Source organism: Cheilinus undulatus, linkage group 16 (assembly GCF_018320785.1).
Source record: "Cheilinus undulatus linkage group 16, ASM1832078v1, whole genome shotgun sequence".
Classification (NCBI taxonomy): domain Eukaryota; kingdom Metazoa; phylum Chordata; class Actinopteri; order Labriformes; family Labridae; genus Cheilinus; species Cheilinus undulatus.
In genome coordinates this window covers 4448323-4463435 of record NC_054880.1, presented here as the reverse complement: position 1 = coordinate 4463435, position 15113 = coordinate 4448323, and the positions used below count along the sequence as shown (strand labels likewise).

The window sequence follows — 15113 nt, the reverse complement described above, 5'->3', positions numbered from 1 at the left end:
CGTTTGAGAACCAAAAACTCAGTTTCCCGCCGTCCATCGCGGATGGATCAGGCTGATGTGAGCCTTCAGGCTCTGCTTTGTGTTCTTAAAATCATCCAGATAAACGTCAGGGAATTTGATTTGTGGCCAGATACCGATATCCATAGACTAGGAAACAGTCTGGATCTCCATCGAGTCCAAATATTTCCCATTTAGGCAGATATTGGTCTATTTTTCTCCCGTTTTCGCCCACTTCTCACAGCACAGACTTCCATGTTTGAAGCCCGGAGACGAGCAGCTGAGTCATGCGCTGACGTGACGTCAGTGCAGCCCTATAGTTGTGTGTGTAGCTCCACCTTTTTGGTACAGGTAGGTAAGATTGGCACCCCTACAGAAGGGTGCCAAAAAGTGGGACGGTACGGGTCGGTTTTTTGGGACCCTTTCTCTATGGAAACGGCAAAAAAAGCGTTCCGTACTTCACCAAACTGAGCCGGACTGCTCGGTAGAAATGACTTATATGATACCAAACAGCTCAGAGACTACTTTTCAACCTTTAAATAGGAAGACTGACTGATTACAAGTTTAAAGACACCTGTGAGGCTAATTACAGGACACACCTTAGTCTGACATGTCACTGTGGTCAAATTGCTTTACAATTTACAATTTCTAGGTGTGCCATCAATTAAGTCCAGGCCATTTTGATTATTTACTTTTATAAAATGATTCTGCTGAACCACAATTCAAAAGCAATGTCTGATTTTCATTAGTTCATTTTTAGTTCATTTGTATTTATAACTATTTTTGTCAGTTTACTGTTATTTCAGTGACTATTGTGAGTTTTTCTTTCTTTAACAGAAGGGTACCAGCTATTTTGTCCACATGTGTAAAAGCGCCAATGTAAGACACTGAAGTTGGGAATTTACCGTACTGGAGACATAATTCCCAGGATTAGAAAATAGAGAAAAAGCAGGGAATAATTTGAATGGGAAATTTACAGATGTATTTCATTAAAATGATTTCTTCTGAATGTCCAGTGTTTGTAGCTTTATGAGTTGTTACGATCTAAATGAACTCAAAGAGGAGTTTTCTTTAAGTGTTACGGTTCTGGAGTATGATGGAGTGTGTTCAAACTGATTACTCAGATTATATGAGAGCCCGACTGATTTATAAATCGTACCCTCCTAAAGCGGTGTAACTCCCTATTGAAACCAGTTAATAAGCACAGAGTATTTCTGCTTTGAGGAGGTAAAACACGTGGACCTTTCATTGTCACCTCTTTCTGTTGATGATGTCTTTTCATGGATGCGTCGCCGCCACCGTACTCTGAGTAAACCCACTCAGAATTCATGAACCCAACTCAAATTTGCTTTTCTGAAACTGACAACTCAAGAGTTTCTCATCTGGGGGTAGATCCACTCAGAATTCAAGGTTAGACTCTGAGTTTGTTGAGCCTCCTTCTTGAAATGTGCCCCTGATGTTGGACTTTGACTGTTATGTTAGTCTTGGATTGACCTTAAACACCATGTAGATCATAATTTCATTACTGTATATTTATATCCTAATTCAGCCTTTCCCAGAGAAACCAGACCAATGATGAATGACTGTTGAGTGCTGTGTGAGCTGTAATGTGAATTATTTCCTCTGAATAAAATATGAATGTGTCATTTGCTGTTAACGTGCATTAAATTGTTTTAGATTGAATTTATAGTTAACTTTTTTTTAATGAACCAGCAGATTCATCAGAAATTCTGTATGTTCTCTCATTTCTGTCAGTTGCTTCTTTTAGGGATGCACGATTTGAGATTATTGACAATAGCCAATAAGGCCATATCAAATTCACTTCAGCTATTTCTATTATTAATGCAGTGATTTTCTAATCCCATATTTTTTATCCACAAAAGAACAAAAACAACACCAGATGTTAGAACTGAGATATTTTACTATTTCATAAAAAACATCAGCTCATTCTGAATTCTATAGCAGCAACCCATCAAAAAAAATTAAAGAACGGGGTTATTATTTACTTGTTATTTAATAATGATTATATTGTTTCTTATTTGCCAAAGGGGAGGAGGGAATGGTAATAACAATAATGATTAATAATTATTATAATAACTATATATATAGCATTGATCAAAACAAGGTTTCGAAGTGGATTACAAAATGCCTAGAATAAAACAAAGACAGATTTAAAAACAGGGTATCCGCGGGGTCTTAAAAAGTCTAAAATCTAATAATTTGAATTTAAGGCCTTAAAATGTCTAAAATTCTCTCAAAATCTCATAAAATGTCTTAAATACAATTTTTAAAGGTCTTAAAATTGTATTATTAATGTATTATTGTAACGGAAAGGAATTGCGGAATTGGCCTATAAAAACGAAATTTACAATTTAATGCGGAAATTGAATGAATTTGACTGAAATGCTGTGTTTTTTTTTAGAAAGAGGAACTTATATCTGAGGAATATGTCCCTGGGGGAACACTAAAGCAGGGCACAACTTGTCCCTCACTCACCCCGTCCCCTCCTAAACAATAACAGCATGTCAAAGCAGCTGCACGAAACACCGGCGAACATCACATAGCCCATAGTACACAGTACCGTGGGACTTAACGTTGCACCTTCAAGAAAACTCATCTGTGCTTGGAGTTATTTTACCTCCCCTCACCTGAGTCACAGAGGGAGAGACAGGTGTGTCTGCGTGCGAGGCACACCGCTCACCCCTCGGAGGCTCAAAATATTCAAGTTGGATGGACTCCAGGTTTTATGAAGTCTAAATGATGCTAAATTCAGGGAACAGTTATCTTAATAATTCCTCCGTAGATACTGTAGTTCCCTTTGGTTGCTTAAGGAGCCAACATTAACGTGCATTACCGTAGCGGTCTGATATGAGGCAGACGGACAGACAGTGAGGATGGAGAGAGATGAGGAGAGAACCGTTACAGTCAGGAGGAGAACAATGCAGCATCAGACTGATGGACTGTTACAGACTGAGAGAGTGAAGAACATTTACAGGTTTACTGTTAACCATTTAACTGTAACGTGACCTTCTTATTAAGTTACTATCACTCTGTGTTTGAGAGAACAGGAGGATTCCTTCATTTACGTTAGAAACATCAGTTAGGATGTGATTATACATTTGGATAATAATAATAATAATAATAACTTTATTTATATAGCACTTTTAAAAACAAGGTTTTACAAAGTGTTTTCACACTCAGAAAAACAAAGCAGCCAGACAACAAAACACAACAACAAAGACAGAAGAACGCTCAAGGGGAGAGAACCTAAACAAGATCAAAACCAAACTAAAGGTTCAGCCCAAGCAACAACATTACTGAGACATTAGAAATATAAATCCATGGAAGTCATAAGAGCTTTGATATGTTTCACATGACTACACCCGAGCTGAGACATCCTGGGACATCATTAAAACAAAGACATCATAAGAACCCACGGGTACCCGGCCAACACAGGAACCCAACCACAGAACCTGAGACCAAGGGGACTGAAGTTTTAAAAGGCAAGTAAAAGAGAAGCAATAAGAACTAAAACATTAAGAGAAGTAAAATTGTAAAGGAAGAATAAGTGTAAAAGAATATGTCTGAGGAGCGAAAACGCGAAAATGAAACAAGCATGAAAGGTAAAAGCTAAAACCAGTAAGAACTGCCTAAATTAAAAACTCAAGATCATTAATATAGAAAATCAAAACAGTAAGAGGAGTACGAGATATTAAAACATGAATAAGAAGAGTAAAAGGTACTAAATAAGCTAAAAATCAGAAGTAGTAAAGAATTAATAGTAACAATAATAACAGTAAAACAGCAAAAATAGGTGTAATGTAACAAAAGTGGAGATAAAACGATGACTGAAGGAATAGGAATGAGTAAGAAGACAACGTCACATAAAAGCAAGTCTATAAAAATGAGTTTTAAGACGTGATTTAAAAGCAGTGATGTGTCTTAACATGTTGGAAATATCTGACTGTTACACTGGTTATAGTTATTTTATACCAGTGTTATCCAAACAACGGCTCCTGGGCCAACTGTGGCCCTTTTTCAATACATTTAAGGTTATTTCTATTTAACTAGTGAACATTTGATTCATTTACATACACAAGACACTCTTTTAATGGTAAAATTAGTGGGGAGATTAAAAATCAGAATTTCAAAAAACATTAACATGGAAAAAAACAGAATTTGGCAAAAAATACAAAAAAAAAAAAAAGATTTTATAGGGTCGTACATATACTTTGCAAGTAATTCTGGGCCTCCAATTTCCCTTCAGGTCTTTTTTACTTTTTTGCCAGTATGGATGTGAAATGGGTCTTAAATTGTATTTATTATGGTCTTAAAAACGTCTTTAAAAGTCTTAAATTTGACTTGTTGAAACCTGCAGAGACCCCCCCCCCCCCCCCCTTTTTTACTTTTGTATGTACATGTGTTGCAACTGAACGTTCAGTATGTTGGTTGTGTTTTTTATTGGGGGTATGTTTATTATGTTTGTTTGCTTATCTGTCGGCCTCTTTTGGGGTTTGTGAAGCACTTTGTAACTGTGTGTTTTAAAAAGTGTTAGTTCAATAAATTTATTAATTTTAATTTATAGATAGATAGATAGATAGATAGATAGATAGATAGGTGAATAAGGAATAAGGAGTCACATAAAAGAAAGTCCTCGCCAGTTTTATTGTGAAGGCCAGATAAGTGTCCAGGAAGTGACGCTTCTGTTTCCGGGTCTTTCATATTCCCGTTGAGTTCAGTTAGCATCTCGGTCCAGGAGCTGAGAGACCCCAGGAACGTGGCCTTTCTGGTTCTTCTTTGGGTCTTGGATATGTGGAAGATGTCCGGAGGGTTTCAGGGTCCCTCAGGTTGGTTTTCTATCTTTTGTTTGAAACTCGTTTCCCGTCAGCGCTGCAGGAAGTCGAGCCTTCATCGGTCACACCCACACAGAGCTCTTTGTTAGCCGCGGAGGGCTCCATCTTTGTTTTCTGGCCTTCACCCCTTTACTGACAGACTAAATCTGCCTTTTAGGACCTCTAACCTCGCGCTTAGACCCACGGAGGACACAGATTTGTTTTAGATCAACGAACGGAAGAGTTTGTGTCATTCGGCTAGCTCCAGTTAGCCTGCTGTGTTAGCTCCAGTTAGCCTGCTGTGTTTACTCCAGTTAGCCTGCTGTGTTAGCTCCAGTTAGCCTGCTGTGTTTACTCCAGTTAGCCTGCTGTGTTAGCTCCAGTTAGCCTGCTGTGTTTACTCCAGTTAGCCTGCTGTGTTTACTCCAGTTAGCCTGCTGTGTTTACTCCAGTTAGCCTGCTGTGTTTACTCCAGTTAGCCTGCTGTGTTTACTCCAGTTAGCCTGCTGTGTTTACTCCAGTTAGCCTGCTGTGTTAGCTCCAGTTAGCCTGCTGTGTTTACTCCAGTTAGCCTGCTGTGTTAGCTCCAGTTAGCCTGCTGTGTTAGCTCCAGTTAGCCTGCTGTGTTTACTCCAGTTAGCCTGCTGTGTTAGCTCCAGTTAGCCTGCTGTGTTTACTCCAGTTAGCCTGCTGTTTCTGCTCCAGTTAGCCTGCTGTGTTTACTCCAGTTAGCCTGCTGTGTCTGCTCCAGTTAGCCTGCTGTGTTAGCTCCAGTTAGCCTGCTGTGTTTACTCCAGTTAGCCTGCTGTGTCAGCTCCAGTTAGCCTGCTGTGTCTGCTCCAGTTAGCCTGCTGTGTTAGCTCCAGTTAGCCTGCTGTGTTTACTCCAGTTAGCCTGCTGTGTTTACTCCATTTAGCCTGCTGTGTTTACTCCAGTTAGCCTGCTGTGTTAGCTCCAGTTAGCCTGCTGTGTTTACTCCAGTTAGCCTGCTGTGTTTACTCCAGTTAGCCTGCTGTGTTTACTCCAGTTAGCCTGCTGTGTCTGCTCCAGTTAGCCTGCTGTGTTAGCTCCAGTTAGCCTGCTGTGTTAGCTCCAGTTAGCCTGCTGTGTTAGCTTCAGTTAGCCTGCTGTGTCTACTCCAGTTAGCCTGCTGTGTCTGCTCCAGTTAGCCTGCTGTGTTTACTCCAGTTAGCCTGCTGTGTCTGCTCCAGTTAGCCTGCTGTGTTTACTCCAGTTAGCCTGCTGTGTTTACTCCAGTTAGCCTGCTGTGTTTACTCCAGTTAGCCTGCTGTGTAAGCTCCAGTTAGCCTGCTGTGTTAGCTCCAGTTAGCCTGCTGTGTTAGCTTTAGTTAGCCTGCTGTGTTAGCTCCAGTTAGCCTGCTGTGTTTACTCCAGTTAGCCTGCTGTGTTTACTCCAGTTAGCCTGCTGTGTTAGCTCCAGTTAGCCTGCTGTGTTAGCTCCAGTTAGCCTGCTGTGTCTGCTACAGTTAGCCTGCTGTGTCTGCTACAGTTAGCCTGCTGTGTTAGCTCCAGTTAGCCTGTTGTGTTTACTCCAGTTAGCCTGCTGTGTCAGCTCCAGTTAGCCTGCTGTGTCAGCTCCAGTTAGCCTGCTGTGTCTGCTCCAGTTAGCCTGCTGTGCCAGCTCCAGTTAGCCTGCTGTGTTAGCTTCAGTTAGCCTGCTGTGTTAGCTCCAGTTAGCCTGCTGTGTTTACTCCAGTTAGCCTGCTGTGTTAGCTCCAGTTAGCCTGCTGTGTTAGCTCCAGTTAGCCTGCTGTGTCTACTCCAGTTAGCCTGCTGTGTTAGCTTCAGTTAGCCTGCTGTGTCTACTCCAGTTAGCCTGCTGTGTCTGCTCCAGTTAGCCTGCTGTGTTAGCTCCAGTTAGCCTGCTGTGTCTGCTCCAGTTAGCCTGCTGTGTTTACTCCAGTTAGCCTGCTGTGTTTACTCCAGTTAGCCTGCTGTGTTTACTCCAGTTAGCCTGCTGTGTAAGCTCCAGTTAGCCTGCTGTGTTAGCTCCAGTTAGCCTGCTGTGTCTGCTCCAGTTAGCCTGCTGTGTTAGCTCCAGTTAGCCTGCTGTGTCTGCTCCAGTTAGCCTGCTGTGTTTACTCCAGTTAGCCTGCTGTGTTTACTCCAGTTAGCCTGCTGTGTTTACTCCAGTTAGCCTGCTGTGTATGCTCCAGTTAGCCTGCTGTGTTAGCTCCAGTTAGCCTGCTGTGTTAGCTCCAGTTAGCCTGCTGTGTTAGCTCCAGTTAGCCTGCTGTGTTTACTCCAGTTAGCCTGCTGTGTTTACTCCAGTTAGCCTGCTGTGTTAGCTCCAGTTAGCCTGCTGTGTTAGCTCCAGTTAGCCTGCTGTGTCTGCTACAGTTAGCCTGCTGTGTTAGCTCCAGTTAGCCTGCTGTGTTAGCTCCAGTTAGCCTGTTGTGTTTACTCCAGTTAGCCTGCTGTGTCAGCTCCAGTTAGCCTGCTGTGTCAGCTCCAGTTAGCCTGCTGTGTCTGCTCCAGTTAGCCTGCTGTGCCAGCTCCAGTTAGCCTGCTGTGTTAGCTCCAGTTAGCCTGCTGTGTTAGCTCCAGTTAGCCTGCTGTGTTTACTCCAGTTAGCCTGCTGTGTTTACTCCAGTTAGCCTGCTGTGTTTACTCCAGTTAGCCTGCTGTGTTAGCTCCAGTTAGCCTGCTGTGTCAGCTCCAGTTAGCCTGCTGTGTCTGCTCCAGTTAGCCTGCTGTGCCAGCTCCAGTTAGCCTGCTGTGTTAGCTCCAGTTAGCCTGCTGTGTTAGCTCCAGTTAGCCTGCTGTGTTTACTCCAGTTAGCCTGCTGTGTTTACTCCAGTTAGCCTGCTGTGCCAGCTCCAGTTAGCCTGCTGTGTTAGCTCCAGTTAGCCTGCTGTGTTTACTCCAGTTAGCCTGCTGTGTTTACTCCAGTTAGCCTGCTGTGTCTGCTCCAGTTAGCCTGCTGTGTTAGCTCCAGTTAGCCTGCTGTGTTTACTCCAGTTAGCCTGCTGTGTTTACTCCAGTTAGCCTGCTGTGTTTACTCCAGTTAGCCTGCTGTGTCAGCTCCAGTTAGCCTGCTGTGTCAGCTCCAGTTAGCCTGCTGTGTCTGCTCCAGTTAGCCTGCTGTGCCAGCTCCAGTTAGCCTGCTGTGTTAGCTTCAGTTAGCCTGCTGTGTTAGCTCCAGTTAGCCTGCTGTGTTTACTCCAGTTAGCCTGCTGTGTTAGCTCCAGTTAGCCTGCTGTGTTAGCTCCAGTTAGCCTGCTGTGTCTACTCCAGTTAGCCTGCTGTGTTAGCTTCAGTTAGCCTGCTGTGTCTACTCCAGTTAGCCTGCTGTGTCTGCTCCAGTTAGCCTGCTGTGTTAGCTCCAGTTAGCCTGCTGTGTCTGCTCCAGTTAGCCTGCTGTGTTTACTCCAGTTAGCCTGCTGTGTTTACTCCAGTTAGCCTGCTGTGTTTACTCCAGTTAGCCTGCTGTGTAAGCTCCAGTTAGCCTGCTGTGTTAGCTCCAGTTAGCCTGCTGTGTTAGCTTTAGTTAGCCTGCTGTGTTAGCTCCAGTTAGCCTGCTGTGTTTACTCCAGTTAGCCTGCTGTGTTTACTCCAGTTAGCCTGCTGTGTTAGCTCCAGTTAGCCTGCTGTGTTAGCTCCAGTTAGCCTGCTGTGTCTGCTACAGTTAGCCTGCTGTGTTAGCTCCAGTTAGCCTGCTGTGTTAGCTCCAGTTAGCCTGTTGTGTTTACTCCAGTTAGCCTGCTGTGTCAGCTCCAGTTAGCCTGCTGTGTCAGCTCCAGTTAGCCTGCTGTGTCTGCTCCAGTTAGCCTGCTGTGCCAGCTCCAGTTAGCCTGCTGTGTTAGCTTCAGTTAGCCTGCTGTGTTAGCTCCAGTTAGCCTGCTGTGTTTACTCCAGTTAGCCTGCTGTGTTTACTCCAGTTAGCCTGCTGTGTTTACTCCAGTTAGCCTGCTGTGTTAGCTCCAGTTAGCCTGCTGTGTCAGCTCCAGTTAGCCTGCTGTGTCTGCTCCAGTTAGCCTGCTGTGCCAGCTCCAGTTAGCCTGCTGTGTTAGCTCCAGTTAGCCTGCTGTGTTAGCTCCAGTTAGCCTGCTGTGTTTACTCCAGTTAGCCTGCTGTGTTTACTCCAGTTAGCCTGCTGTGCCAGCTCCAGTTAGCCTGCTGTGTTAGCTCCAGTTAGCCTGCTGTGTTTACTCCAGTTAGCCTGCTGTGTTTACTCCAGTTAGCCTGCTGTGTCTGCTCCAGTTAGCCTGCTGTGTTAGCTCCAGTTAGCCTGCTGTGTTTACTCCAGTTAGCCTGCTGTGTTTACTCCAGTTAGCCTGCTGTGTTTACTCCAGTTAGCCTGCTGTGTCTGCTCCAGTTAGCCTGCTGTGTTTACTCCAGGTAGCCTGCTGTGTTTACTCCAGTTAGCCTGCTGTGTTTACTCCAGTTAGCCTGATGTGCAGTGATGTATGGCTTGGATGCAGCTGTTACCATGGAAACCCATCCATGAAGCTCTCTACCACTGTTCTTGAGCTAATCTGAAGGCCACATGAAGTTTGGAGGTCTGTAGCCATTGACTCTGCAGAAAGTTGGCGACCTCTGTGTACTATGACCTCAGCATCCTCTGACCCCGCTCCATCATTTTACGTGGCCTCAATAATTTCGTTCCCAATGGCTTCCACTTTGTTATAATACCACTGACAGTTGACTGTGGAATATTTAGGAGCCAGGAAATTTCTCCACTGGACTTGTTGCACAGGTGGCATCCTATCACAGTACCACGCTGGAATTCACTGAGCTCCTGAGAGCGAGCCATTCTTTCACTAATGTTTGTAGAAACAGTCTGCATGCCTAGGTGATGATTTTATACACCTGTGGACATGGAAGTGACTGAACACCTGATTTACATTAATGGATGGGTGAGTGAATACTTTTGGCAATATAGTGTATTTAAATATATATTGACAGAAACAACAGAAAAGGCATTTAAATGTATGAACCAAGCTGTAAGATAAGAGTAAAAATTGAAAGCCAAGAATAGTAAAAGTGCAAAGAGACAAAGATTTTACCTGGAAAGAAATAAACAAGAAAATGTAAAATGGACAAATACTGAGTAACCAAAGTGGTTGTAGAAAAATAATCATCAGACAAACTCTGTGACTGTTGAGTGGTCGTCAGGGTGAGTTTGGATTTTCCGATCACAGTAACAGTGAAGTTTCTGTTATAAAGGTGACCAAGACTCCTACAAGATCGAGGGAAGTTCAGAGTCTCTGCCCCAAAGTCACGCCCAAATAAATAGCAGATCATAGTTCCTTTTCCTTTTCACATTCCAAGATTTTGTTAAAATGTGGGAATTACAATTTTCAAAGGCACAAATTAACATCTTCAGATGTCTTTGAATGTCACTAATAACAGTCCAACTTCCTCCAACTCTTCCTATGTTACAAAGAAACGCAGAAATCCTCACATTTTAGAAGCTTGGACCAGAAATATCACATTTTTTGTTTTAAAACTACTGAATAATTGATTTATTCCATATGATTCACCAAAAGAGGCGGCAGTTAATTCTCATTTTCATTGACTTATGTATTGATAAACTCATGGTCATAGTTCCATGTGCCTCTTAAACTTTGAGCCCATTTCCCTCTAGAGCAGTGGTTCTCAACATTGGGGTCGTGACCCCCATGGGGGTCACGCGACACTGAGAGAGGGGTCACAAGATGCCCTAAAAGAACTAAGAATATTTTTTTAAATTACACTGTTGCCACTTTACACCAATTTTGCTCAAATTTAACCTGTTTTTATCACTTTTTTCCCACCAATTTTGCCAATTGTAACACATTTTTGCCACTTAAAACCCATTTTTTCCCATTTTAAACCCTTTCCAACACATTTTCTGCCGGTTTTTACCACTTTTAAATCAATGATACCACTTTACACCTATTGTTGCCTCTGTTGACCCATTATTGTCTCTTTTAACCAATTTTAACCATCTTTAACACCCATTTCAACCACATTTCACTATTTGATATACTAGTTTTTGTCAGTTTAACCCATTTCTCCCATTTTCTGCCCATCTTTCTGTCTTAGGCTGGCCACACACTAGACGTAATCTGAAACGATTTTAAAACCGTGAGAGACCACAGACTTCGGGACAATTTCCAAAGATTTTTCATCTTTAATCCTCTGAATGCACACACTAGAGAACTCAGCCAGACTGTCAGATCACTGGAGACCACACACCTGCCGACCTGCCTACAATCTCGTGTGATCACGTGACTTCAGAAAAACAAAACAAAACATGGATGTCTGTCAATACCGTCTTGCTGTCCCTCCACAACAGGCTGTCCTGGCATGTGTTACAGGTGAAGCAAAAATCATAAGACTCGGGATGAAATCCAGGCTGAAATTAAGTCAAAGTTGTGTTCATGGTTGTGGGCTGTGAAAGTACGTATGATCTGGCCATGACGCTACCTGGTCTGCTCGATCTCATCGGTTGTTCTGGGTACTCCGTCCGCGGCACTACAACCTAGAACATGTTTGATATTTACGATTCTGGGTTTTGGAGGCTGCGATGCGATTTGGAGCAGTAAAATAATCGTGTTGACACCACACACATGCAGACTACTCAGACAAAAAATCATTTGCGTGACTCTCGAGATACGCCCCCACGATTGTCGGAGGAGGCAAATCTTGCCCCAAATCGGGCTTAAAATCCTGTAGTGTGTTGCCGGCCTTAGTTAACCCTTTTTTTCCAGTTTATATCAATTTTCATCCCATTTCACCAAATTTTTCTCCAATTTTTGCCGATTTAAAGTCATTTCAGCCACTCTGTAATTCCCCTTACCACTAACTATGCCTGTTTTGCCACTTTTGCTTATTTTTTGCCAATTTTATCAATTTTTTGCCACTTCTAACCAGTTTCTGCTACTTTAGAATACAATTTCGTCACCTTTTTCACCATTTTTTGCCATTATTGACCTATTTTAGCCATTTTTTAAACCATTTTATTTCTGTTTTTAACAAAAGAATTTGAACACATTCTTAAGAAGGCTATCTACCACAAAAATGAATAAAAATATACTTGCTTCTTTGGTAGGAGTGGTTATCTTCAGGTTAATGCTCTCCCCTTTATCCCCCCGTATGGGCGGCCTTGTCTGCACAAGAGTCTAGGTTGTTCATGGCTGTGTTCAACCACCTTCAGGTACAGTGGGGGTCTCCGGTCTCTTGCACCTTTATTTTTGGGGTCCTAAGCTGAAAAGGTTGAGAACCACTGCTCTAGAGGTCTTTGCACAGGCCTGCCCCTGAAAGGTTGGAGTTTAAGACCTTATGATCAAAGGACTACCAGATATCTGAAGTTCATCTTCACTACTTGTTTAGGTTTACCAAAACAGTCTGACATCCTATTCCTCTCAGCAACATGTGGTGGCTGCAACCAGAAACTAAAACTAGGTAAAAGGCTAGTCAACAACAGATTTACACAATTCAACAAATACTACTACTATTCTGTCCTTTCACCTGGCTAATTACCCACATGAATTCATCATGTGACTCTGAGAAACTGGACTGCTTTTTGGTGCATAAACACAAAAGTCAGAGAAAATGTTGGGATCATGTCAAGAATTAATATTTATCTTTGTTCTCCCTTTCCCCTAATATGCTTTTCTATTTAAGGTGTTCCTGAGGAGGTCCAGCAGCGTTTGGTGACTAAAGAAGATGTTCCCTCAGAGCAGCAGGAGAGGAGCTTCAGCCTGGACCAGGAGATCACTGAGCCTCTGCACATAAAAGAGGAACCAGAGGAACTGTGGAGCAGTCAGGAGGGAGAGCAGCTTCAATGGCAGGAGGAAGCTGATACCATCAAGTTCACTTTTTATCCTGTCCAGGTGAAGAGCGAAGATGATGAAGATGATGAAGACAGTCTTCAGTACTCACATCTTCATGAGAGACGAGCTGAACATATGGAAAGAGGAGCTGATGAAGGAGCAGAGGCAGCCAGCAGCTCTGACCCAGAGAGAGATTTACAAGCAGAGACTCAGGTCTCTATTGGAGACTTCTCTGACCCTGACACTGATGACAGCGCTGATTGGAAGGGAACAACAGGACACCAGTTGAATTTAGACTCAGTAGGAAACAAGAATAAAGGAAGACAGACTGAGAAGAAAATACTTAGCTGCTCTGATTGTGGTAAAACATTTAAATACAAAAGTTTTCTCACAGAACACATGAGAGTTCACTCAGGAGAGAAACCCTTCGGCTGCTCCGAGTGTGGTAAAAAATTTAACCATAAAAAAAATTTAAGAAAGCATATGACCATCCACTTGGAAGAGAAACCTTTCAGCTGCTCTGTGTGTGGTAAAGGATTTAATCAAAAAGTTACTCTCACAGAACATATGAGAAATCACACAGGAGAGAAACCCTTCATGTGCTCTGAATGTGGCAAAACATTTAACAAATTATGTAATCTAAAGGTTCATATGGCCATCCACACAGGAGAGAAACCCTTCAGCTGCTCTGAGTGTGGTAAAAGTTTTAACAAAAACAGAAACTTAAGCAGACACATGTTGGTTCACACTGGAGAGAAACTCTTAAGCTGCCCTGAGTGTGGTCAGAAATTTGGCCTGAAAAATAATCTGATAAGACACATGGGAATTCATTCAAGAGAGAAATCCTTCGGCTGCTTTGTGTGTGGTGAAAGATTTCGCCTCAAAGACCAGCTGGAAAAACACATGCGGCGGCACACAGAAGATGACCTTTTCAGCTGCTTTGAGTGCGGTAAAAGGTTTAAGAAAAAAGGTTATCTGACACAACATATGAGGATTCATACAAGAGAGAAACCCTGCTGTCCTGAATGTGGCAAAACATTTAGCAATCAAAGTAATGTGATCAGACACATGGCACTTCATACAAGGAAAGAGGATTTTCCTGCTGTGTTAAATAATGAAGCTTTGAACATTATCTGATGCAACACATGAAAGTGTGCACAGAAAGACTCTAGTGGTGCCTGTTTTAGATAGGGATTCATTGTTCTGCTGTGGAACTAAAATGATGAAGAGACCTGGAGGAGGAGTTATTGAGAGGAACAACCAGCTGGATCTAATCTGGTGTTGTGCTTTGTTTAATTACCTTTATGGTAGTCTTGGATTGACTGTAACAAACAGTATGATTTAGCATATTTATGTTACTGAACTGTATATTTATATCATATTGCACCTTACCTTGTGATGAACATTTGTTGAATGAAGTGTGGGCTATATTGTGAGCTATTTCCTTTTTTCTTCTGAATATCATAAATGTTTATTTTGCTATTAATTTTACTATTATTTAATGTGCGTAAGGCTGTGTTAAATTGAACTGATAGTTAAACTCTTTGATTGGAAAAAATGTCTTTTCAAAGGAACCAGAGGGTCTATCTGATAATTCTTTAATGTTCTCTCATTTCTGTCAGTGACTTCTGTGAGGGGTGCACCGTATTGAGTTTTTGATGATATCTGATAAGCCAATATTTCCAAACTTATTTTAGCTTTTACCAATATGCAACCCCAGTTCCAAAAGAATGTGGGTGCTGTGTAAAATGGTAAATAAAAGCCGGATGTAATGATTTTCAGATCTCATATACCCATATTTATTCACAATAAAACACAAACAACACATCAGGTGAGACATTTTACCATTTCTTGAAACATATTAGCTCATTTAGCATGTCATGGAAGCAACACATCTCACAGAAGTATGGACAGGGCTGTTATTTAATCATCATTTATCTACCAAAGGGAAGTAGGGAACTCTGGCCACCATTCCAGCAGAGGTAATACACCTTTAACTTTGGGTGTCATCTGCCATTAAACAAGAAGTTCTCATTCTTCATACCGACATAGAAGCCAAGGCTATTAGCTTTAACTAAAACTAAAATGTAAGAATCATTAAAGTTAACTGAAACTACATAGAAATCAAGCTTTACCAAAAAAGCAAAACTAACTAAAACATAATTATGTCCTTACAAAACTTAATAAAATAAAATTAGACTTAAAATCTCAGTTTTAGTATTTGAAAGGAGCAGACTGACTGACATGCACACCCAAACCTGGAGAAAATTAAATCACCTTATTTGGTTAAAGAAGATTTCACACTACAGTAATTTTAGGACCTGAGCCGTGTAAAAACATCAAAACTAAATAAATAAAATGAAAACAGCCCTTTTTGGTCTCACCCCTGATAGGTATCTTATATTGCCAAGAAAAAAACAAACACCAAAACTAATAAAAACTAAACTAAAACAACGCTTTTTATGCAAAATAACAAGTAAACTAAACAACCAAAACAGCA

At 41.9% G+C, this 15113-nt stretch overlaps 1 protein-coding gene across 1 annotated transcript; it reads left to right on the top strand.

Annotated features, from left to right (window-relative positions):
• The first annotated feature begins 4731 nt into the window (after positions 1–4731).
• On the top strand, positions 4732–14374 carry LOC121523836 (oocyte zinc finger protein XlCOF6.1-like). The gene is made up of 2 exons (XM_041808891.1): positions 4732–4844; positions 12465–14374. Exons 1-2 carry the CDS (start codon positions 4808–4810, stop codon positions 13748–13750), a joined length of 1323 nt encoding a protein of 440 aa, XP_041664825.1. The 5' UTR covers positions 4732–4807; the 3' UTR covers positions 13751–14374.
• Positions 14375–15113: the final 739 nt, after the last annotated feature.

What these genes read in the sequence shown, in the direction of transcription:
- LOC121523836 (XM_041808891.1), top strand. Translation starts at nt 4,808, where the DNA reads ATGTGGAAGATGTCCGGAGGGTTTCAGGGTCCCTCAG. An exon ending in AGGGTTTCAGGGTCCCTCAG is followed by an intron (nt 4,845 to 12,464) that starts GTTGGTTTTCTA and finishes TTTCTATTTAAG; the next exon opens with GTGTTCCTGAGGAGGTCCAG.